The sequence below is a fragment of the Callionymus lyra genome, chromosome 2 (genome assembly GCF_982586985.1).
Source record: "Callionymus lyra chromosome 2, fCalLyr1.hap1.1, whole genome shotgun sequence".
Taxonomy (NCBI): Eukaryota; Metazoa; Chordata; class Actinopteri; order Syngnathiformes; family Callionymidae; genus Callionymus; species Callionymus lyra.
Window position 1 is genome coordinate 24,915,153 of NC_141819.1, and position 26,571 is coordinate 24,941,723.

General features: G+C 38.8%; 1 protein-coding gene across 2 annotated transcripts in view; it reads right to left on the bottom strand.

Annotated features, from left to right (window-relative positions):
* Positions 1 to 1,283: 1,283 nt before the first annotated feature.
* pax2b (paired box 2b) overlaps positions 1,284 to 26,571 on the bottom strand; it is a 33,626-nt gene continuing 8,338 nt past the window's right edge. The window contains exons 4-10 of one of the 2 annotated variants that reach the window (XM_087784274.1): positions 26,483 to 26,562; positions 26,288 to 26,407; positions 18,309 to 18,484; positions 14,248 to 14,362; positions 4,864 to 4,965; positions 3,205 to 3,291; positions 1,284 to 1,609 (exon numbers count right to left, since the gene is read on the bottom strand). In XM_087784274.1, the coding sequence (XP_087640400.1) occupies positions 1,488 to 1,609; positions 3,205 to 3,291; positions 4,864 to 4,965; positions 14,248 to 14,362; positions 18,309 to 18,484; positions 26,288 to 26,407; positions 26,483 to 26,562 (802 nt within the window). In that variant the 3' untranslated portion in view covers positions 1,284 to 1,487. Of the gene's footprint in view, positions 1,629 to 3,204; positions 3,292 to 4,863; positions 4,966 to 14,247; positions 14,363 to 18,308; positions 18,485 to 26,287; positions 26,408 to 26,482; positions 26,563 to 26,571 lie in introns of both variants that reach the window. The other variant, XM_087784275.1, reaches the window with a different exon arrangement.

Below are 26,571 nucleotides of genomic sequence, written 5' to 3' on the forward strand. Positions count from 1 at the left end.
AAAACTAGCAAGTAGTATTTAAAAACACGTAAATAAAAATGTAATACCACAATAACACAATGTGAAAATGTATTAGATAGACAAAACATATAATATAAATTAAAATAATAATTAACACTCCAAGTGGAATCAGTCTTTGATACTTTTGATTCTAATTTTAGTTTGAAATGATGCATTGATATGCATCTTTTTTATCAATGTTCTTTTATACTATTAGTTAACACAATAATACAAATCAAAATATCCATTTTTTTCATTTGTATTTCTGTAGCTGAAGAATCAGATGTTTTTATGCTGTTAAAAAAAAAGGACATAAAAAAACAATAATAAAAAGGTTTAAAATGTTAAATAAATGACAGTGAATAACATATTTTTTCGTAAAAGATTTTGGACATTTTATTATAATACAAGTGTGACCAGCATAATGAAGTGGTGATTCCCATGTACACGAAAGACATTTTTTTTCTTATTTACAGAGAAGTCTCTTCACATCACACACAGAAATGATGTCAATAAAAAGAAAACATTAAATAATTCCACATACCTTTAGGTTTACAGCTGCATATGATGATGACCGTCTCTGCACTGCATAGAATTTATACATAAAACTGATTCTTCCCGCCTCAAATAATAATACTGCTCTCATGATGCATATCTGTAAATCAACACTGACAGAAGTCTTTGGCAAATACATTCACTTGACGGATGAGAAATCTATGGAAACATGATCAAAAAAGAGGGAGGTTTGGGGGGGTGGATGGGTTTCGGGTGGGTGGGGTGGGGGGGGCGAACATGTTTAAGGCATTTAGCTGAAATCATCCCGTCAGAGTGAAACACTGCTTCGCCTTCCCGTGGTTCAGTGCCAAAGACTCCAAATCAACACAAAGAAAATCCCAGTAGTAGTGCATGTCAAGGCAGTGGCGCAGTGGTCCAGGGGGACGCCGGCGTGCGGGCGACACAGGTAAGTGCCGTTCAAAACCGTTTTCCTGCATCACAACGCTCCAGTGTTGCTCGAGAATAGTGCAAAACAAACAAACAGATGAGAGGAAAACTAGCCAACAGTCTGTTTTCAAAATATCAACAAAAAAGAAATCATTTTCAGCAGTTTTTAAAAAAAAGAGACAGGTGATGAACCACACCCGCCCCACGACTCTTATTTTTACATCTTGATTGTGTATCACAGAGAACGTGTCCGGAGTTTCTCATGCGTGACGTGTGGATGGATAAATTAAATGGTTAACTGGAAGAAGGGGGGGATGAGGAGAGAGGGGGGGGGACGATGCTGCTACATTTTAAGCTCCGGAATGTACAGTATGGATCCAAGGGGTCAATCGAAACCGTTAGTCTTTTCTTATCCAGCCCGGAAGAGTCCGCCCCTGTTGCTGTCAGTCTTTTTTTTTTTTTTGGCTTTCCACGTCCAAAAAGAGAAGAAAAAAAAAGCTTGGAGGTGAGTTTCCAGACCGTCTCTGACGGGTGTCCGGAGGGGCTCAAACCGGGGCAACGTGGAGGCTGAGGCCGTGGTCCTGCAGGTGGATTTGGTTTCCATGGTAACTAGTGACGGTCATAGGCAGTGGCAGCGGTGGGCGGGGCCGAGCCTCTCGATGCGGCACTATAATAATAAGGGGAACCTGGAAGTTAACAGAAGAACGCACCATTTGTATCCACAACAGAGGCTTTGATGAACATTTGAGCAGTGACCGGCCACCACCAGACACCAGCACACCTTCTTAGGACAGTCACAAATGAATGTTACACTCTTGTTTCTATCTGTGTCTTGTTACTTTGAACGTCTCGTTCCACTAAATCTACATTTGTTTTTGTACATATAGAAAGATAAGAAGAAAAATTAATCATAATAGTTCAATTTAAGATGTGATATCTAGATATTTTTCATGTTTTCTTGATAATAAAAAGTTCTTACATCAATAGTTATTAGACATTGTACTGACATGAACAGTGATTTGAGGGATTCCATGTTTTCTTTTCTGTCTGTTACTCACATCATACACACTAAATTCTTCTAGATTGATAAACATTGTTTGAAGAAAACAAGATTACATTACTTTATGTTATACATTTAGACCATAACACAAATGACAAGGAATAGATAAATAACTTTACCAATAAAATCAATTAATTAAAATTAGACTAGAATTAGAATATTTAAAAAAAAACATTATAAACGTCTGCTCAAGATAAAAGTACATACAGTGAATACCCAGACCTATTATTCTTTCTATTCTTCTTGCCATTTTTCTTTAGCAATATAGTGGATATTGTTAATCTTACACAACAGTGTTCAATAATACAAAAATAAAGTCAATTATACAATTTCTTTTGTAAGTCAACTTTTTGTAATAGCTTTAATAATGTTGTCACAAACATTCATTATTAAACGACATAAATTCCATTGTCTGATAATTAGTTTGGTAAAATCGAAAATATGTTTTAACTTAATGATACTAGTTTGAAATCAACGACCATGTGACCGAACACACCGGACCAACGCTCTCGTAATTAACTCATGAAAACTTGTTTTGATTAATATTTACTCAAATATAATTAGAAGATTATGTCGCATGAAGGTAACATTAATATACAATTTAATATACATTTGTTGATCATTAAGACATACAAGTCGTTCTTTTCAGTCCGATGAAGGAAAGAAAATCAATGTTGTCATTTGCAACAATGCATTTTTCCATTTGGCAGCAGAGGCAGTGATTTTGTTGGCACTGGAAACACGATAATAGAGCGAATCCCGGTGCCAAGATTCACCCGTTCAAGCTCTTTTCAATCTTTCAAATCCAATTAAAGCATAAATAAACACTCGGAAAAGATCATTTGCTTACTCATCCTGAATTGTTGAATATTTACTTAAAGAAATACAAGAGATTAAAACGCTAACTTACGTCTCGGCAACAACATTATTACTGAAGTGCACGCGACACTCTTATAGTGGAAGTTTCAGCTGCTTTTATTTTAAATGAAATTGGACGACATTAAACTATATATAAAAGATGCAATTATCTTATAAAAAATGGGCTGAAGGGTCTGAGGGTTGTACTTTTATCCATGGACTTGAAGTTTAAATTAAAATGACGAGTCCATGTGGATATAAAAGAGGTATAACCAGAATAGTTTCACTAATTCAAAATGTAACTGAACCCGACCGTCCACTGAGGTGAAGGCTTTTGTACTCACTTAGTAACGCCGGGTTTCCGAACCGCCAGGCTTCGTTGTAGGTGGTGTACTGTGGGTGACTGTAGGGGTTCCCTGAAAACTCGCTGCCTGCAAGACAAAACAACAAATCAATTAGCATTTCAATGTGCCAGACCATCACACGCACATGCACACACACACACACACACAGTCATTTCTCATCATTCAAAACAGGATGCAATTTGAGAGGGAAAATGATAGTCATCGATGTGGGGCCACTCAAGCAAGTAATTTATTTCTTTTTCATTTCACTTAAGCTATGCAACACGTAACAATACAGGATGTGACAGTGAGGTTTCTTCTTCCCCCTCGTCCCGTTTACGGATATCTGCTCATTCTTTCTCTCCCTGCTCTTGATTCCCTACTCCGCCACGTTTCCTTGGTTTCATCTGGAAAAAGTTTGATCTCAAACTCTGTTGTTTGTATAAAAAATAGAATTAAATCTTCAGTTGTAACCTTTTTTTTTTACCTAAAAAATGTATCAATGTATTTCATCTATGATTTCATTAGAAAATGGTTGAGGACTGTTTATCAATCGTTGATATGAGATATAAGACTGAAGTTAAGAAATGTTAGAAAGTGTTTTCTCTGGGTCAAGTTGACCCAAAAGCAACACAAGGGTTAAAACAATAAGGATATGTTTTCGGGCCTTCGGGTCATCTTGACCCTGAGCTTACACAAGGTTTAAAGAGAAAAACTGGATGAGACAAACCAAAAAAATAGCATTTAATTGAAAGATAAAAAACAATAAAAAATAAATGTATTTATTTATTATTATTACAAAGTATTGTTTTTTTTTTTAAAACAAGTTAACTTCTAAAATGTCTGTTTTTTAAAAAGGGGTTTCAAAATAATTCTGACGGACTAGTGTCTACAAACAAGGCTCTACTCCAAGTCTCCAGTGGTTGAACAATCTTCTCACATTAGGAACACAAAGTAGGAGAAGGTCTGTGTCTGTTTTGTGTGTGTCTGTAGACTTCCTGTGCGATTAGCCGTCTTCAGAACCCCCACAGGAGGGACAGGCACAGTAAATATCACCCCCACTGCCGAGGCGATAACAAAACATGTCATCGTAACTCTTTGTAATGGAGGGAAGAGGAACAGCCAGTGATGGTCTGTGTGATTGCTAAATGATATTCCAACACAGCGCACACTTCACTGCTCGCCCCGGCTGTGTGCTTTAATCACATCAACGGTGTGTGAAGGCGAGAGTGTGTGATGCTCCTGAACAGACAAAAAAAAAAGTATCTTGACAATGAAACACAGGTCTGTGTTTTACAAGCCCCCCCACCCCCATGTCTGTTTTTTGACCCTAAACTGCCGCCTGTGAACCTGAACTGCAGGTTGAGAAGCAGATAACGTGTTTGAGCGTCGCTGCAGAAATAATGAGCCAATAATGCCGGAGAGGAATGCAGGAAGGACCGTCATCTCGCACGTCCCTGATCACTTATTCAGCCTGTCCCATCCAATCATACGCACAGAGGTAATAGAACCGGGCCTCTTGCTCAGTGGGTCAATAATCGTCACCTAATTTGCCGCTGAAGTCGCTTCCCTCGGCTTCTGCGACAAGTGGTTCTTTTTTCTGGGTGAGGCCGCGCTTTTAAACGGGCGCTAATGACGACGAGAGCCGGGGCCACTTACCAGGAACCATGCCGGCCAGCGTGGAGGTCGGGTAGCTGCCCTGGCCCGTGGGGGGGACATGAGGGGGGTACCCGGGCAGGGTTGTGTTGGCCATGTCCCGACCTGAGGACACACAACAATACCATCTGTTAATATATTCATTAGGTTTCACCATTGACCCACTTTTATTATTTCCTTTTGTTTAAGGTCTTTAAGGTGACGACATTAGTTCTGTGGAATTCATGGTAGACCAGCTTCCTCCAACAAAAATAGATGAAGACGCTTGAAAGTTTGAGAAATGGGCTCAAAACTTTGCATCAATCAACATTACATGTTAATATAACTTGCTAGAAAAAAGTTGAAAATCGGGGTCAGTGTGAGCTTCTAGATCTACACATGGTGACAACATGAGACATCCTATTAAATATGAAATACGTTTGAATTAAAACAACAACAAAGACAAAAAAAATAATTAAACAAGCAAAAAACTAAAAAACATTGGACATTTATTTGACCTCAAAATCGAGATGAGGAAACACCAATAAGGATGTGGAGTGTGACCTGTGGTGTTTGGAATTTTTTTTAATCCTGCAAATGTAATAAAATAAATAATAAAATAATGTCTTAACTCTCTCCAGCTAGATGCTCCGGATCATGAATATTGTTTAATTTTTTTTTACATTTTTGATATGCCATTTTATGGTAATTTTTATTATTTTATTTTGATGTATTGTTTATTATTTTATTAATCTCTTTTTATTTCATTCGTATTATTTCACAATGACAAATTCCTGTTTTGTGTTTACAACACTGGCAATAAAAGTTTTCTGATTTTTATTATTTTTTATATAAATGTTATCATTATATTTAAATCCATCCGGTTCAGTTAATAAAGTTTAAAGTTAATAAAAAAAGGTAAATCTTTCATAGCGGTCACAATGCTAGCAGTATATTGAGCTTTCAGCATTTTTAAAATTATTTTAAAACGGTTTCGGGAGGAACCGACATTGGCATCCGGGCCTAAAGTTTGACTCAAGCCTATACATCCATAAACCTCGATGATTTAATTGATCGGGATTATCCCATAAATGTCAATATTTGAGAAAGAAACGTGACGTTGCCATTCAAACTAGACTAATAAGCAAACACGAGGAAGTGAATCCATCCAACTCAAAATGGCAGTGTTTGACGATCAACAAGCCTCCTGTCTCTTCTTCTGTTAAAACTGGCCCCTCGGCACAGCGTCACCGGCCCGCCTGCAGATATTCAGCTCGGTAATTGAGGCTGACGGTTGGGTTGTCCTCACTGACCATCGGGATGTTTGGATTACACCACGTAGCCCCAATCTGCACAGGGGCCATTGTAGAAGAGGCCCCCGCTATATTGTCTTGGTGAGAGCCATCGGGGCTCAAAGAGAAAGAGATCAGCTCCCGAACTTTAATGAGGTACTAGTGGACAAAGTGCAGCCTGACACCACAAAGTAGGTGTTGTTTGTCCTTCTGCCCTTACCATGGTGGCTTCGCTTGAAGCAACACTGTTCATTCTGGATATGAAGAGTCACAGAATGATAGAAAATATAACTTTTTAATCTCTTGATTAGAACGATCTGATAGATACATGAGTTTAATTCTTGTATCTGTAGTATTTATAGTTGAATACAAACACAAAAGACCAGGCAGTAAATGTTAACTAACATTAGGATTTAAAGGATGTTATTCCAAATATCCATCATTATGAATGTATGTCACTTTTTGTAAACGTATTCTTCTTGCTTATATACAGTACAAGCCAAATCAAATAAGTGTTGTCAATGAATGACGTTAGTACTGCAAATTATAAGAATATCTTATTCTTGATTTCATCAAACATCAAACAGTGTTACACAATTTAATCTCTACACAACACACGCGTGTTAAGAGTGTAATTGAGGGTAAATGAATGAGCCCTACGGCTACTGAAACCCGCAAACATGATCCCTGGGATAATAGTTTCCTGCTAGAAATTTACATTAATAGATAAATAATAATGATGGAATAAAGGAGGACTTGGAAAAAAACAAGGAAACAAACTAAAAGTAAGTATTTGTTGGTTGATTCCATTCAAAGTCCCTCTTAATTAAAGGACAATTTCCAACAATGTCTGATCTGCTACTGACGGCGGTGACGAGTCGCACTTTTTCCACCGACAAAAGAATTAAGTCCGTCCAAATGTTGAAACAAACATTAGTAGAGATTCACTATGAAGTGTATTCTTGATCACAATGTTCTCGACGTCTGCACTGATGGCTACGACACCGCGAGTCAGTGCAGGACTGAGGTCATGCTGGACTTTTCATTTACAAGAAGAATTCGTTTGTCACAAGCCAGTGCACATAAGTCAAAGGCGGTGAGGGTGAGGCGGGTGAGGGGGTGGGGGGGCGTGAGGGAGCAGGTGGGGGGCCCGCGGGCCCCGGGGCAGGCATGTGTGTGACATAATCCCTCCTTTATTTAGGCAGCACAAATTGTCTTAAACCTTCATTAGCCTAAAGTCCTGAAATGAAAAGTTTCCTCCAAAGAGATTGTTTTGTTTTCTTTTTTTTTCTCTGGCGGCTCCAACTTCAGAACCGTTTCAATTTGACGAACCAAAAGCGTACCGGACGCACCGGAGCGTCAACATTACACAGACGCTGACGTGATTCATTGTTGGTGATCAACCACTGCTTTAATCTTACATTTATAGATCATATTTCTCAATCATTATCATGGTATTTACTGTCTTTCTTTCATTTAAAATATGACTTTATCATACAGATCATTTAATAATAATTTAGATGAACTAGCGAAGGTACCAGATTAATTCTGTTACCGTCGCAAACTTTACATCCCAGCAGGATTATTTAAGGTGAGGAAATCTGCAGCGTCAGCATTAAAGGTCTGATAGATATTTGAGATCAAACGCGGCGACGGAAGTCCTTGTTTTTAACTACAGGAGCTACGCTGCAGTAAAAGTGATTGGTCGCCGCGTACATGCTCTGCCGTGCGCGTTTGGCCGGACTGCGGTTGTTTGGTCACAAGTCGACAGTGATGATAAAATAGTGGCTGTTTTTGTTGCACTGGGTGACGAGAGCCAGCAGCTCTGTGACTGCTGCTTTATGTCCCTTTTAAGGCTTTCCGAGAGGCGCCGGTTGGGAGAACTCTGTGTACAGCGATGATAGCCTCATTAGCTGCTTCCTAGGCTTTGTTGTTTTTACAACAGAGATGTGTGTCCAGATTCTCATTAAACCACCGACTCCCTTATATTGTCTCTTTCCTCTGACTGTTCCCTGAGTCAACGCCAGCACAGGCTGCTACTTATGTCGTTTTCCGTTCACAAAGAGAGACTTGATGGAGTCACTTGATACAGACCAGCACGTTCTGATGACTCGGCGACTTCTCAACCTATTCAGCGATACATCCTTAAAAAGTTTCTTTTAACGCTTTTATCGGTGTCTTAACTCCTGGTTGTATAATTCAACTAACAGCTTAAAAACATTGTTTTTGTCAGTACAACGTGTGGCTATTGATGTAAGAACTTAGTTATTATGGAAAAATATATCTAGATATAAGTTCTTGAATTAAACTATGATCATCTATTCTTCTTCTTGACATTATATTTGTACAAACAAAAGTACATTGAGTTGAACCAGACGTTCAAATCGACAGGAAACTAGGGAATAAACAGGAAGCTATTATCATTTTCTTACATCGTAACAATACAGCTGGTGCTAGCATTGTTTGGTCCAGAGTTGGATAGATGGATAGTACTTTATCAATCCATTTGAAAGGTTCCTTTGGTAAATGACAATACCAACAACAAGACAGAAGACAACAGAATAACATACAGATAAATACAAGTATAAAAAAGGAGTACAATTTATACAAAAGTCAAAAACAGGAAACGCTACTGTTTTTTTTTGTTTGTAATGGTCATTTTTTATTTTGATAGTTTAACATTATTATTTAGTAATTACATATTAAATTGTTATACTCATTTTTATGTTTTTTAAAAATGTTCCTGTTTCTACACCAAAAATGTCCCCAGTCTGGGAAGAATAAATAAATGTCTAAAGTGATCTTATTAGTTCATGGTTCGCTGGATAAACGACAAACGCAACAACATAATTTAAAAAAAACCCAAAGCTAAAACCTATGATATCACTAAGATGTTTAATGCAAGTTAATTATTGTGTTGAATTTCCGGGTTTGTTGTGTGTCTTATTCGTGAAAAGCTAGCTGCACTGTTGGCTCATTTTTAGGACTATCAGGTTAGTCATTTAACATACGAGTTTTGGGTGTTAACATTGTTTTACATCCCCTTAATTTTGACTTTAAAATACAATTTTCTTTAACCCAAACACAGGACATATCAAGGGTGTAGTAGTCGCCCTCTTCCCGAGAACGTGACAGGAAAGCTCAACGTTTGACTCTCCAGATTCATAGCGTGGAAATAAATAAATACTTTCTTTATTTGGCACGTTATCAAGGTCATCTTTGTGTCTTTGGCTCGCGAGCCTATTAGGATTCATCACAACAGGGACACCTTCATGTTCACTACAACTACAACAACAACAACAACAACAAAAAAAAATCTTTGACCTCCATTTTCTGGGCTATATGCAGACAATCTATCAGCAGCCAAAAAATCTCAGCACCCTAATTAATTACAACTAAGTAAAGAATGTTTGCAGAGCCAAATTGCTTTAATTCCCCAAACGCGAGCTCAAAGTCATTCATTAGCAAATGTGTGCTCAAAGGTTGCTTTTGTGACGATGAAACAAACACTCATTTCTGAGCAGGATTTGGTGGCTCTTTGTGTTGTGGCTCAAACATCCTTAATTGAATCTAAGTTGCAAAGAATAACAGGAAGTGCTTGAGAAGTAGCAGCTTGAAGGGGAGAAGTGTTATTGACACGAGGGCTTTAAGCCATCCCGGGCCTCCATTAACAGGCCCAGCGGGGGATTTGTTTAAAGAGTCCTCGGCACGGAGTTGAGATGCGTTCAACTCCCACTGAATGCTCAAGGGAATCGTCTCCACACTCTTGATGGCTCTTAAGTCTGGAGCATCATCAAGAAAACAGGTTGTCTGCGACGGATTGAGAGGAAACTCTGTATAGAGCGGCGGACAATCATCCGTATCGAGGCCATCTCTCCTTCTATTTCTTCAACAAAAAAAAAAAAAAAGAAAATGACACAGAAAAAGTTGAGAGCTCCTCCTCCTGCTTTTCATAAATTCACCCAAGGCTCACACTATTTGAATTTTAAACAGTTTGAATGAAAAAGAATACGAAGCACTTGGGTTGAAAATCCATCTCTCGGAGGGAATTCATCACAGAAATGACTTCCCATATCAACAATAGAAATTACTTCACAATGTGCAATTGTCCCTTCCTCATATTCATGGAGCCCTTTGGTGTTTTTTATTGGGTAAGTGGGACTATTTAGCAGGTAATACAGCATTAATGTGGGGGAGAGGGAGCCAGCAGAAAACACTTTTAATGGAAGTGGCTTCCTGCCACTGAATTGCGATGATGTGCACAATGCCCTTAAATCCCTTTCTTATTTGAGCCTGCTACTTTTCAGCCCTAATAGGATCAGTGGTGGACACAAAAGATTTCTATCTCGCAACTCTGACGGAGGATCCTGATCTCTGGCAGCCGGCTCGTCATGAATCATTCATTTTTAATAGGCTATGCAAATTCTTTGGTCATAAAAAAAAAAAAGAATCATCAAGATCAATAACTGAAGGCCTTTTTTTTTAATTGGTGCTGAAAAAACATTTTAAGGATGAGCTAATCTCTAGCGCCCCCGCCCTGTAAAAGGCACAATTAATTCGAAATTGGATCCCGGCCTAAATGCTGCACGTAATTTACGACTTCCCCGCACAGCTTAAAACTCCCCGGAACGCTCAGTGGAGAGGATCGCACACCTGGATATCACCTGTGGTCCACACGAGCGACGGCGCGGATACAAAACCAGGCAGAGGAACCAATTAACCGAGAACTAATCACCGCTTTGTCCAATTCCAACATCTGATAACTATAAAAAAACAAAAACATGCTGTGTTGTTTCTTTTCCAAAACAGCTTTCAAGGTCATCATAAAGTTTTCGTAAAACAACAAACTAGAAAACAAAATTCCATTTAATCATTTATGGATTTTCCTTTTCTTTTTTTTTCGAGTAATAAATATTTACTGTTATAAAAAACAGATGTTAGTAAGTAAGAAAGTAAAGGTTATTTGTAAAGTGCCTTTCAAAAACAATACACAGTTAAAATATATACTTTAAAAGATTAAGACACATAAGACAAACACAGGAGTCCTAGATATTCAGAGAAAAGCCTGCACAAATAAAAATGTCTCAACAGCACGGGTCAGCCTTTCCAGAAAGAGTTTATTCGCTGAAAACACTGTGAAAGTGGTTCAGTTTTTAAATAGAAATGAAACACCAGAGAGATGTTTTTTGGCTGACATGAACAACAAAGTACTTTTGCTTACGTTGTCTTTATTTACTTGTATTGATATTGGTTTAACCAATTCTCTAAAAGGTCCACAAACTTAATATTTTTTGTTTAATAATAGTATATATCCATTGTCAGCATAAAGTTATAGAAAATATATCTATTTTTTTATATTTAAAACATTTTAAAAGGTGAAAAACTAGTTTTAATGTTTGAGTTGAACTTCACTGTTGAGTTAGTTAACATTACACAGCACAAGCTCACCTCAACTGAAACACACGTTTATTTATTATCCTCTGATTCATTTCCCTTGACCATTATATTACTGTAATATTATACTTAGTCTACCTTAGTATCAAATAGATCCTAGAATTAGCCAGATAGTTGTTTTTTATTTGTAATGTCCGGCATATTTGTCAATATTTCTTGAAAGTGACTTGAATTCACTGGACCAAAAGGAACAAAAGAAAAGTGAAATTAGAGAAAAGTATCCTAAAATATTCTGGTAGTGAAACTAATAATTAACTCATTAAATACCAACTGATTATTTTAAATGTTGTCTGAATAACTACATGATTCCGAAGTAAAAGCGGTCCTGGATGTAAACATGAATGAAGACTTAAGTCACTTAGCAAAGACTGTACGAGGCTACAAACAGACCTTCCACATGGACTGTATTGTGGTCACTAAGAAGGTCTGAGTTTGACTGAATAAAATCAATCAAGACTTTCCACCATCAAGCCACGTGGACACATTATATTCTCTAAATGACGTCAGGTGCAAAACAAAAACACCTGCATTCAAGGGCGGTCGTGGACAAAGGACGACTGCACACCTTGTTCTCGGGGGCCTTCCAGGGGAATCTACCTCCCACATATTAATGAGAAAAGAGCCTTTCTTCTCTCATAAGACTGGCCGGCCATCATCTGAGAAGCGAGCGGGGGGGGTTGGATGTGCTGCGATTTACTAGCGCCCCACTTCTGATGACTATAGAAATGTAAACAAAAAAAAATGTGTATATTAACATCAAGCCGACAGGACTTACTTTCTGTAACTTAACCTTCTTCTGGGTAATAACACATCAACAACAGCGACACAATATTTCAATTAGCCAGGCGGTCATTAACTGTGACAAGGAGAGAAGGAGGGAAGCATGAGCGAGGGAACGAGGAGGAAAGGGGGGATGGGGGCGCTGAAATAAATGATCATGGTGTTAAGAGTTAGGCGCCAGAAATGCCAGAGCGTATTTACGGAGGCACATTACTCGTGCTCCGAGACACACCAACCGTCTGGTGGCGAACAAATCACGGAAGCAACACAGCGGCGGCGAGACCTGCTGGTGTGAGACCTTGATCCGATCCGCAGTCATAGTTCTGATCTACTGACACCCAGAGGTCCCGCACTCACTCACCGCACCTAATGTCGCTCATCAGAACCTGCTGGCTCAGCAGAAACGCCAGGCAACCGCCAACCCTTCACTGTGTCATTGAACTGCTGTTTGTGTGTCAACACATCGGAAACAAGAAGCACAGCCGCGTTCTAGTTCGACGCACTTCCACAGGTAAATGATGCAATTGTGCTTTTAAAGAGCAATTAATGTGAAAAAATAACTCTCCTGACTCACTCACATGTTTCAAATGTTGACGTCTTTCTCTCCAAGATGCAGTAAGTCTCTCATCATGACCATGTTTTGTACTTATTAGTTGATAAGGTTCTCCCCTGTCTGAAATCTCAGCGAACGAGAGGTTACGAGAGCGGAGTCCATTATGACGTAATAATGGCTTCACTCCTCCTCAAGCCAGCTGTAATCACGCCACACTTTGTTTATACAATGAGTCCCTTGGAGGTGGAGACTTCCAGGATAAATGACACACGATGGTTATGGTAAACAAGATTACATCTCCAGAAAGTGTTTTCAGTGGGCGTTGCCATTCTCTAAAGTAAATATTTAAATAAAAAGAGAGTTTTGTACAAACAGACACATACTGATGATACAATAGAGGTTCAATATATATTCAAGAGACATTTAAATCAACATAATTGCCATTAAAACATTTTTTTATATATATATTTTAATTAAAATAATGTTTCAAACATGTGGAACAAAGCAGCTTTATGCTAGCTTGAAAGGATGCCAACTGATGTGCCAACATAGTCGAAGATGTTAGTCGTATTGAATTCCAATTAAATTGATGTAGTAGTCTCAGCAATGACGAGGACATCATTGTTAGCTTGCTAGTAAAAACATATAGCAAAGTGCAAAGGTAGAAGCTATGCTAACGGACACAAATACATGATAGCGTGAGTAGTAGAAATGTTAGCCACTCATTTACAAACTATGTGTAACCACATTTGAATGCACCGTGACTCAATTCATCATGAGCAGACGTACAATATCTCACGAGAGAATGACAGGAGAAAACAAATCTCAACCGATGGACATGGACCAAGATGTAGTAATAGTGGAAGTATTGGTTTGAAATCTATTGTTATGCAGCGCTCAGTCACTCATTCATGCTCATTTTTAACAGTTCATAAATATGTTTTTAAACATGTTTTACTCATCGATGCACTTCTTTTTTGTGTTGGTGTTTGCGTGGGAGTATGATGTGGCGTCTATGTTTTACGGTGGCGACATGTTATGTTTGTATAGAAACTCTCTTTTTGAGATGCCGTTAAAGAGGTTTCAATGGCGCCGACACGCTGGTCGGACGAAGCACCAGACAGCTGCTCACCCTTCATCGTGTCAATGGACCACTTTTTCAGCTCAGAGTGTATCAAAAAAGTCCTCACACTTTTGGGGTTTGGGCTTTTTTTATTGGCAGATTTTCAATTCGTCCGTGTGGTACAAGCTTTACAGGATATGGACTGACCCTCAGCTGAAGCGGTGGCGTGGCAGCGTGAAGGCGAACTGTGTGGCACTTGATCTTACCTACAGGGTAGCTTTGCGACACGCTGGGGCCCAGGTCTGGGTTGGCGCTGGAGGATAGACTGGGCTTGACTTCGTCCAGGCTGGAATTGAGGGCAGGGAGCGAGTACTCATTAGCCTGGGAAAAAAGGGACAGTTGAATCATTACACAACAAAAACTGGATGCAAACCTCCATTCCCCCTCATCCATTAAGTTTTCCACACAAGTGTCAGAGCATTGTGTGTGTGTGTGTGTGTGTGTGTGTGTGTGTGTGTGTGTGTGTGTGTGTGTGTGTGTGTGTGTGTGTGCGCGAAGGTAGTTCAAGCATATCATGAATGTATTTTTTCGTATTGTCTGAGAGGAAGTGGGATTTGGAGATGAATGAAAAGCCAAGGCATCAGCTGGCCCTTTTGTGCTTGACTGGAGTCGAACCCCTGACCAGCCAAGGGAGAAGCACTTGTGCTTTGTGGCGGTCGCACCATGTGGTCCTCGTGGAATCACAGCCCACTTTGGCCTTTCATTAAGACCACCTCAGAATCCCACTCTTTCTTTTGTGAAGAGAAACCAAACGCGCCGCTAACAGGTCTTGATCCGAGGTTGAAAATCATCATTTTAGGTCAAAGAAAGTTTATTTTATTTATTTATATATGAACGATGGAAATGTATATTCTGAAAAGTTTCCTTAAAAAATAATGTTATTTATAAGGTGTTTGGTTAAAATAAATAAAAGTTCTTAAATACAAATAATAATCCAATAATAATAATAAAATAGTAAAATAAATCATATTTTACATCACCAAATTAAAACTATATAATCAATTTATATATTTAACATTACCATTAACAATATAACTTCTATTAATATTTTGCTTTAATCTTTTGTATTGCATTGTATATTAGAATCAGAAAACTTTTATTTCCAGGATTGTTTTGTGGTGGCCGTACAGAATATATTTAATTAAATAATATGGAATGGAATAAAAATAAATTCATAAACTAAAATACAATGAATTCAATATATAAGTATATATAACAATTATTGTTTTTTAAATACGTATAATTATATTTAAGTACATACATATTTCAATTAATAAATATTTTATTTTGTTCTATGTATATTTTCTTCATTTTGTACCTTTTTTTTACAGGGATTTTGTTCCTTCACTTTTTCTACCAAACGAAAGTGATTCCATTTGTCTTGTTGACATTCTCTATTGGATAAGCAGATGTCGTCCAGTGTATAATAATGAGATTTGAGCGTCTGACAATGTTTGCTCAGAGTCCAGCGTGAGCCCGTGTAGCTCAGTGGGCCTCGATTAGCTCAGTGGGCCTCAATCCCACTGGGGGGGGGGGGGGGGGGGGGTGCCTGTGACCCCGCTCTTGTCTGCCACTATCACCGATAAACTCTAATTGTCTGCTACAACTGTTCACTGGCACAATGTCGGATGTTTTCCTCTATTCTCAACGGCTTCAGACGCCAAACAGACGTTTTATCATGCAGATAAAGAGCAGGAGGGGGCAGCTGAGAAGACGGGCCTGAAAAGGATGACCAACTGGCTGACAGAAGTGTGGGAGGGGGCAATCCATTGAGTTTTGCATCTCCAGAATGGCTTTTTAATGCCTCACTATGGAGCCCAGACACTGGCTAATAGGGCCACATTCTCCATACGTGAGGCGCCCATGAGAGGAAAAGTACTCTGATTAATATCGCATTAAATTAGAGCTGATTTTTCTGGTCCGTTCCAGGATCCCCCCCCCTTTTTTTTTAAAGTCCAAGCCCCCCACCCTCCCTGCCTTTTAATGCTCTTTGTGATTGCAAGTCATTTCCAATTGGTTTTGGTATTGATCTTCCAGTAGAAATCAGTTTTGTAATTAGCTGCAAATTAGGCCCTCTTCTGGAGGTGAGGCCTGTCCCACTGATTTATCACCTGCCTAATTCGCCCCGATCGCGGAGAAATTAAAATGAACTCAATTAGACGACTGCTTTTGCTTTATGACTTGTAGTCTCATCTGAGGAACGAATAGTCTCTTGTTGTTTAATGGTATCATGAAAGTAAATAAAGGGCATCCATTGTCATAAACCCGCTGCTTTAATAAGCAATAGTCTGGGTTCTGTTACGGGCTCTTTGTTCCCGAGCTCTGTTGTGTATTTGCACTTGAGAGTCTTGAACTACGTAGACAGTTGAGAAATAACAGAGCTCATGAAATGAATCATACTTCGATGAGCACACCCAACAAGAACCATCTTTAAAAACTGCTTCTTTGGATGTTACATAACCTATTGTTTATAAAAGATGTTTAAATAAGTCAATTAAAGAATAGTTTCAATGTTTAAGTGGGTTCAGATAAAAAATAAAATATGGCACATTTGCTACTTGACATTCAACACAAAAATGAAATAAAAAATCTAATAATTAAAATAATTGAATATAAAAACAGACTGAACTCAACATTCATGAGATCATCATCACATTATTTATTTAAATATTTTAAGTAGGTTTGTATAGATTAGGATCAATGTTGTTAAACATGATCAAAGAGTAACGACAATATTGAAGTTGTGATTAATTGTTAATAAGTGAAGAAGAGAAGTTTTTTCAGCACCTTTAAGCAGTTAAACATACATTAAAACAATACTAGTAATCAGTGTTTGGGAAGTTCAGTTTTTATGTGAACTAGCTCAAAGTTCAAATTATTTTTTGTATTAGTTCAATTCATAGTTCATAATTAAAAACTTGAACAAAGTTGACAGTTCCAAAGATAAACTTGTTTATAATTGTATATGTGTTGCTATTAGCTCTTATTTTTTTTTAATTGTAATATAAACTTTTAAGTGAGCATGCTCTCTTGATGTTATTGTTACAGTGTACTGTGAAAACATGAATGAACTAAAAATAAGTTGAGGGTTTTTCTTGGCAGATTTTGCGCAAGATTTATAGATAGAATAGATTAAATTAAAAAAATATAGATAAATAAATTCAAATAATTAGTTTATTTAGCACCTATGATTATTTCTGTTGTTAGTCCATTAAGTATAATAAACTACCTTTATTAGTGTTTGTGAGGGGTTTTCTAATTATTATAATTTTTTATGGCAAAATGTTTCGTTTGTTTAACTTAATAAAAGGATTGTTTTTTTAATTCCATCATACATTTTTTAACCATATGTCCTAGAGTTCTACTTAATACATTCCAATTAAATCCTAATCTTGTGTCGTACGTCACCGAACCTGATGTTGTCAGGACTAGAGCTCAGAGAGAAAACGTACGTATTGATGAATCTCAGGCTGCCTCGCTGTTATTCACAATTACAGGGGACAAAGAATGTGATTTTTATCAGGAAATCAATATGAAGTGGGAGTTTTGCTGGTGATCCCTCTAGTATTCCACATGCAGACCAGAAGCACAGCTTTAGGTTTTCTTTGCTTTAATTCGAGGGAACCTTCGGGGAACACGTGTGACAAGTCGTCCCAGGAACCAAAACAATTATGGGTTTGTATTGAGATAGAAATCATGATTTGAACACAATTATACATTACATTGACATTTAAATGAATGGTACATATTTGATTATATAGAGTATTCTCCAATATTTGTTTGAGAAATGTTTAAACAGTACAAACTACTGACTAATGTAGTGAATGGAATGACAACATGTGACCTGTCAAAGGTAAACTAGTGGAATATGTCGCTCACCCACAGACAGAGAACACATCATAGTGCTCAAGGTGTCAGAAATACTTCCAGATGACACACACGGTTTCTAAATATAGGTGTTACCCACTTTGCGTGAGGACCACTGGAGCAGATACATCTTTAATTTTGCTTTAGGATGTTCAGGAATTCCAGAGAAACTTTGGAATCTATGATGTTTTACGGTTTTGTTCTTACATCACTTGCAAAATGAAGTTAATTCTGATGTTGGATAAAGATGTAGCTAGTTTTATAATTAAATGTTGTTACTTTTGTTCTTTACTAAAATGCGAAAGCTTATCTCATTGGCACCAGAATCTCCAGGTGAATGCAAATTTAAAACCATAAAAACACAGAGCAGACGTGACTGAGAGAAGGAAGCTCCACTAACCTGTTCGGGTTTGATGTGCTCCGATGTGGGGAAGACGTCAGGGTACGAGGGGCGCTCAAAGACCCGGTCCAATGCTTCCAGCTGCTGCTGCGTGAAGGCATCAGCCCTCAGGTGTTTCCGTAAACTCTCCACACTACCCTGAGAATCACTGTTTGGGCCAGAACCATCTGAGCCATCTACAAGAAGAGAGAGCGACAATCGAGACTCTGTCCGCGGGAAGCTGGCCTTCACTTCAGATTGATATTCTCCTCATGCTTCTACTTTTTTACCGCCACCTCTGTGGGGGATCTGAGTGCACGACTTAATGGATGTGGAGCTACTGGCTTTTATCGGGCACCCCGACTACAAGGAGCCCTGCGGTAATTGATGGATCACCATCACTTGCAAACACATACATGTTATGGCATCAAGTATGAAAATGAATAAACCCCGCACACAATAAGCCTTCAGTCCTGGCAGCTTTTGTTTTTGACCTGAAATACCATTTTGTTGTAAATTTACAATGTGGGCTTACCATTGGAAACTGAGACTACAGGTCAGAAGGTTGTGAGAATATATATATATATATATATATATATACACACTATAGATAATGTGATATATCTTTTTTTATTTATTATTTTGTCCAACAGAACTGTATACATTATTATTCAAAATGTATTTATTTAATGATTTGCTTTCAAATCATTTTATTTTATCATACTTACATTTTGGTAAAGTGTGTATTCAAATTAAATGTATTTTGTTTGCAACCAACATGCAAATATTAATCGTTATCCAAGAGGTTCAAAAAACGGTCTAGTTGACTCGCTTTTGAACCCCTTGGATAACCACGACATGGATAAATGAGAACCTTCACAGACAACATTCATTGTGTTTGTTCATTTTTGTGTAGCAATCCAAACCCCGGCCGCTAGGTGGCAATTATTACATTTTCTGCAGCTAAATGAAGAGTGAATTCGACAAGATCCTTGAGAAGACTGAGGACGAGAGGATACGTTTTAAAGCTGAAGTTTAGGTATATTTTGGTTTCAAAAAAGGATTCGACAAGTGTAATGTGGTCTGTTAATTATTTAACGCTAGAGCCAAGTACTCGAACAATACTACAAATACAACTTTGCTCTTACAATATCCCAATGTATCGTAACGTTGCCCCCGTATCGTGATACGTATCGTATCGCCACCAATACACACCCCTGGTCGGAACAAAACTCTTTAAACACAGGAATGAAGTTGAGAGTGTTGGAAGAAGTATCCGTCAGATCCCTGCGAGCGACATCTAAAGCCAACACTGTGCCTACAGAACTTCTCCTTGGATCTCAGAAAGCTCTCGCCGCCGTACTAATCTGTCATTCTAAATTTGCGGCAGATTATGTTCTCCCCTCGGCGCAAAGCGAGCCGTGATATATGATATGCAAGGCTCCTATTGATTGCCTGATCTAGTGGCAGGAGGGAGCTGGAATGAACTTGAAATGAACATCATGCCTCAACTCATTGTGCGTATAATACTCTACTTAATCCCACGTTTCTCTCTGCCGTGGAATTCAATTGATCAATCATGTCGGCGTGATAGCACCATTCAAGAGGGTTATCGTCCATCTTTTCTGCTGCTTGACCTTCTTTTATGCCGAGACCCGAATTTGAACCCCAAACAAGGATTCGCTTAAGCTGCACATGTGTGTTTCGTTGCGTTTACAGATGCTAAACTAATGTTAACTTTGTGTTGCTAGGCATGACTGCAGATGTAAACATTGGATATATATTATTAAGGTAGGTAGGTAGGTAGAACTTTATTGACTAAATTGTTTTTTTTTCCAATTAGCCACAGCAAATACAGCAATTTTTCATAAAAAATAATCAAAATAAAATAAGAAGAACAAAGAGAAATAAAGAGAAAGAAAAAGATGAAGATGAAAGATAATTCATCTTGATTACATCGTATTAAAAATCAAGAATATAAAGCTATATATATCTTCAAATATTGTCAAATAATCATAATAATCATTTGATGGAAAAACAAATGAAACAAACTGAAGAAAAAAAATGTAATGAGCGAATGGAAAAATATGCATTTCGAGAAATTCCTGAAAACGTTTTGGAAAAAGTGAACATAGATTTAGAAACGTTTTTGCGAAATCACATTTTTTTCAGGAAACAGCTTTGAGTTTAAATTAACCAAAGCTTAAAACATTGAACTCAAGATGTGTAGAATCACGTTCTTTTTGTTCAAATTGATCTCATAAAATTGGTATAGAAATGAAAGTACCGGATCAGGTACCGGTATCGAAGCGAAAGTATTGGTATCGATATTGTCTCAAATTTAAAATCTTAATCTATATATTTGTAAAAGATGTCTTAGTAATAGTTCAGATCACAAATCAGAAAATCCAACAGGTTTCATTTTTAAGACTAGTTACGAGTACTTTTGTATCAATGCAACAACGTCTTCCTAATGTATGCACAGGAATGATCCATAGAAGTCAACGTCTCATAAAGAAGACATTTCAACCCCGTCTAAAATATAACACAAGTCTAGATGTGACTTTGTTCTGTTTGCAAACTGCTACATGCCTCTTTATCAAACGCTATTGTTTCCTTTGTATCAAAGTAAATAGAGCCATTAATTACTTTCCCTTGGCTGGCCAGAGCCCCAACAACTGATCAATACACCCACGTATTTGTCATTCACCACAGTGGAATACTCGTCCTACACACACACACGAGACCAACCGTCCTCACTCAACCCACTCGCTCTTCAGTCAGGATGAAGTCGCTCACATCTCAGGCAATTATATTTTCCATGTGACCGAGTGAGGAGGTGGAGATGACGGAGAGCCCGGTAAAACACTTTAAAGACTTAAACGGAGGATGGCAGGGATGAGGTGATTGATGACGAGGAAAAACTATTAAAAAAATAAAGATTAAATAAACAATGTGAGTTCAATGATAAAGAGGGGATGAAATACATTCAGGAATCAATCTACAGAAACGTTTAAATGCACTGAGCAACAGCAGCAGAATTTTTTTTTTCCTAATCCGCCCAGCAAACGCTCCTAATCTCCCGCCACCACTGTGGGAGCTTCTCCAGCCCCGCGCCCGTGTATTGATCAGCGCAGGAGTGGAGCGTATTCTTCTTGACATGCTTCTGTATAAACTCTCCAGTAACGAGGGCGCCACCTCCATCACGTCAGATAACTGGCTGGAGAAAGCCGGCTCCTCTCAGCGGGTTTGGCACTCTGGGGTCGCGACCCCCGGCGGGACACTTTCGCCGACACGACTTTTGAGACATGAAGGGGCCAGAGAGGAAAAGAGAGCGGCCGACGAGCATCCACTGGCTATTGTGGAACAAAAAAAACCCCAAACTTTTAAACTTGTTTTCTGAGGCCATTTCAAAATAAAAGCGGTACCTTTTGAGACGATAAGAGTCTCGTGTCAAAGGTCAGGGGAAGTTAGCCGACGCCTGGGGGTCGCGACCCCAAACCCTTCACATGAATGGGCTTATCCTTGCGGTCGCCTCCTTGTTTAAACAACATGTCAACATATATATTCTCTTGTTGCCTCGCGCAATAATACGCCTCTATAATTTCCCGCCTGATTCAATTCGCTGCCAAATGAAATCTAATTAAAACTCATTTGCATCAAATTGGATGAACTCAGCTGCATTTTGTTTTCTCAAATTGAATGTTTTGATTATGGAAACAAAAATTAAAACACCGTCTTTCTCATATAACGTGTTTGTTCTGCTTGGGCGGACGCCTGACGTATGTTGAATCCATTAAACGATAACCAGATTAATTAAAGAACTGGAAAATTAACAGACAACAAGTGTACGGTGCAGAAGTTACACAGCTCCACGTTCAATGATGGGATTCAAGGTTCAATTTAATTATCAGCGCCGAAGTTATTCCACAAACCTTCGCGTTAAATCACGAGTAATCATCGATAAAAGTGAAAGTTTCAAGCCTGCCGAGCATTAAAAAACGTCCAGAGTGACGCACGTGTCCGACGTTATCTCGGACGCGTCGGCGTCTGTCTCAACTGTGACTCGTGTTAACTCGTCTCTTAGCCCACGACAGATGCCGAGACACTTTGTGAGGTGTAACGCTCGGCTTTCTCCATCACTCATCTCTCCCCACACACGGCTCGGTCCCCGAAAAACGCTCGGAGATGAGAAACAATTAATTCAACAGCTAGTGAAGCAGGGAATCACTTCTATTCACACCGCCACTGGCTGCTGTTGTTGACTTCGGAGATATTCTAAAAAAACTACGTCTCCTCACAAATATTCTCTTTCGCTGCTTCTCGCCATCAACACAGGTATTTTACTGTCCCAAAAAAAAGGATGCGTTAAATTTATATATTAAAGAAATAGATACTGTATGTAAGATAAGATCATTTAAGAGTTTAAAGGTTTTTTTCCTACTTAGAAATTATAAATATATATATTTTCTGTTAAAGGATAAAATACATCACAATATGTTACTTTATTTTTTCAATAAAATAAAATCCATTAATTATAAAATTACTATGTTTTACGGCACGTATGTGTATTGATTTGATCTTTACATCAATACATAGCACATATATTATTAAAAATATCACATTAATGTTAAGTCTCTCATAATCATTTATTCATATTAATGCTGAATATTGTCCGGATTCTTAAATGTGAAAGAAGTTTTCAACCCACTTGACAAGTATTTAATTGACAACCAAAAACGCAGAAAAACATTCAGTAGTTTCTTAAAAAAGACACATTTTGAAATCGACTTTCTGCAACAAAACACATTTTTATACAAGTAACTGAAGGTGCTCAGCAGGAAAATCAGAAGTGGAAAGTGAAAGCAAACATATATTTTAGAAAAGAATATTTGAGATATAATCCCTGGAAAAAACAACGTTTATAAATATATCCATTGACGGAATGGCTGCTTTATGAACATGTGAACAAATGTGTTCAACAATAAAAAAAATATATATATATAATCCACATATTGGACGTGTGAGTGATTTTATTTTAATCTTTCTTGAAGTCTCTGCTCTCGTGATAAGTCGGGACCGACCGCTACATCCTCTGGATGCTAATGCGTGAGGTAATAGCTTTTCTGTACGGAACAGCGAATTAAAATCCGTGTCACATGGACCGCCGTGGTCATCATCTTCACCAGCGCTCTCTCCGCTGGCTCCACAACAATGGCTGCCAAGTGTAACATGCTACTTTTAATTTGCCGTTCCACGTGACAAAAGCAGATTAATGGCCCTTATGACACCTGTGTCCCTGACGCTCCTCTCGCCGAGACCCAGTGTACATAACGGGTGTCGCACTGCATTATCTCTACATCCCTCCAGTAATGGGGACCTTTTTTTTTTTTTAAGGCCACTTGGAAAGTTGTCCGCTCGCCTTGGCGCTGAGCCATGGCTACAGCCTAAAACAAATACTTGGGGCAACACAGCCAATCTATTTGGCCGCGGCCCCCCCTCCCTCCTCACGCCAGCCCCTCACCCTCCTCTCGCTCTGCTCACTTCTGTTAGACTTTTCAAGGTAATGACTGCTGCTTGTGCCATAATCATCACGAGGCTTAGCCAGTTAAATAGAGCTCCGGGACGACCACGCTGCTGCGAGGGAATTTAATCCAGGAATTAACAGTCTAGATACACTCGTACCTGCTGAGAGGCGAGCAGACAGTTGTGGTGAACTGCTCAGAAAGACGACATAATCAAGATTCTTCTGGGAATAAGATCAAATATCGCTGCATCAAATAGCTAAATAAGAGATTAAATATCATTATCAGAGATCTATAGCCAAACACAAAGATGTTCAACTGATGATTTTGTGATGATTTTATTTTGAATATCTTCTCTTATTTAATGACAGAGAAAGTAGGTTCGTCTGTGAATGTTTAGCAGTAATGTCCGGCCTTTTTTAAAAGTGGTTTGTTGTTGAAAATTTCAACATATTAGGCCAGTTGAATTAAAGCAGAATAAATATTTGGAAAATCCAAGTTTTCATCCATTATATTCAAAAGAATCAAATTATTTTTGAGTGGACAATACTATATCTCCTATAAACTGTACTATAGAACTATAGTAGATTATTTACCCAGTGAATAATAGTGGTGTGAGAAAATAGCAACGAATCGCATTATTTTTGGGACGGAACTGTATTGATATTCAACAGCACTGTATCAATTTGTTATCTTGTTCATAATTTATTTCCTTTATTTTGCTTTCAAATCCTATTGCATATTCATAATATTCATTTGTTCATTTCTGTGTTACAATTAAACTTAAGCGAGTCATTACGTCCTAAAGGACGAGGAAATCCTGCGAGATCCAGGCGATGACTGAGGACCAGAGGATACAGTTGACTCCAGCTGCATTTAAAGCTGATGTTTGGACATATTTTGGTTTCAACAACAACTTTGTCAAAAGTCATGTGGTCAATAAAATCTGCAACGTCAAAGTCAAGTACTGCAAATATATCCTTGTTCCTACAGTATCGCAATATATCATATTGTATTGTGATACATATTGTATTGTCAGATTCTTGCCAACACACACCCCTACTTAGTCATCACATTTAGGTGTACACACACATATATATGGTTATGGGGTGAACGATCCAAAATATTAACAAAAATGAAATTAAAAGCTATGGAAAAGGGATTTGTGAATTTCAAAATAAAAGCACAAATGTAAAAAAAAAGCTCATATGTTTTAAAGGTGTTCCATCTTATCACTCGTCAATCCTGCACTGACACGCATCAATAAAAAAGCCACACACACTCAGCTCCATCACCGGAGCGGCGGCACATGAGCGCCATCATTGAGAGTATCCATCCAAACACGTCACCTCAAAGACCTCCAAAGAACAGAGGCGCTCTTCTTCTCTGTCTCACACACACCCCAGCACTCACACACACACACACCTTATTCCTCCTCCTCCTGCCCTTTAATATCTCTTTGCCCTTCAGCAGCAATCTGCATAAAAATGTGTGCATTCTATCATCCGGTGACTAGACATTACACGCCGGCTAATATGAAAGGGTCCCTCCAACGGCTGGAAATGAACCCTTGAAAATGCCAGACGTTTGCATTATGCCGCCGCGATTGCATCTCTTACGGGGGAAAGACTTGATTATGTCATTTGCCATGTCCACGTCATGCTGGTTTTTATATCTTTGCCAGGAAATCTACCTCTGACAGGTCATTAGTCATCCCTTCCCTCCCCGCCTGCACATAAAACATCAATTCCACTCAATATCCCGCTACAAAAAAAACAAAAAACAGAAGAAGAAGCCGGAGCGTCTCAACAAACAGAACAAAGAGGACTGCTATGTAAACTGCAGCAGAGCTCTGATTAGCTCTCATTCCGCCAGAAATAAGGGACTCATTCCCCACCCAGTTTGAGATAACTGTCCTTTCCCCCCCCCCCCCCTAGCAGCCACATCATCCCCACGCTCGCCTCGCAGCGTACTGTTTAGCTATTCTCATCAGCTACTTATGTAGTGACATTAAGGAAGCCTATTGCTTACAGAACCAATAATCTATATCGCCTCAGGCTCCCTGATATCCACTAACCGACCACTTCAGCAGCACAAGTGGAGGCACTTTTGTTCAGCCAGCGCCGCTCCACGAGAGCCACTGCCGCTCTCTCAACTGACCCGGGTGGTCGGCTACATCATCTTGACATGTAATTATCTAAAGCCCTTTAATCACTTCCATAAAGATTAATTGCAGGAGACAACAGTGGAGGTCGTGTCTTCAAATCAAAAAGACTCCTTGGCAGATTGACACAGCGGTGTAGCAGAGTTCAGGTGTTTTATAAGGGTCATCTAGCAGAGCAGCAGCCAGGTTTTTAGGCTGCAAGCTCAGCAAAGACAGCTACTTTTTTATCCTTTTTAGACTATTTTATTCCCCCAACACCCACACACACACACACACACACACACACAAGGAAAAAAAAAAATCAATCTTACCGTCATCTCTTTTCCTCTTTTCCCCGTTGGATCTTGGAATACCGAGAATTCCATTGATGGAGTAAGACCCCGCAGGGTCATTGGAGGCGCTGGTTACTGGCGGGGACACTGTGCTTGGTACTAAAAACAAACAAGACACAGCTGTGAAAAAAAGCAGCTTGTGGAGCCTGCGAGCGAGCTCTGGTCCGATGTTACCTATGGTGTGGCCCGGCGCCGATAGCGATGAGCCATCAGGAGACGGATGAAACGGTTGCTGGACTTTTGTTCGGATAATCCTGAGCAAC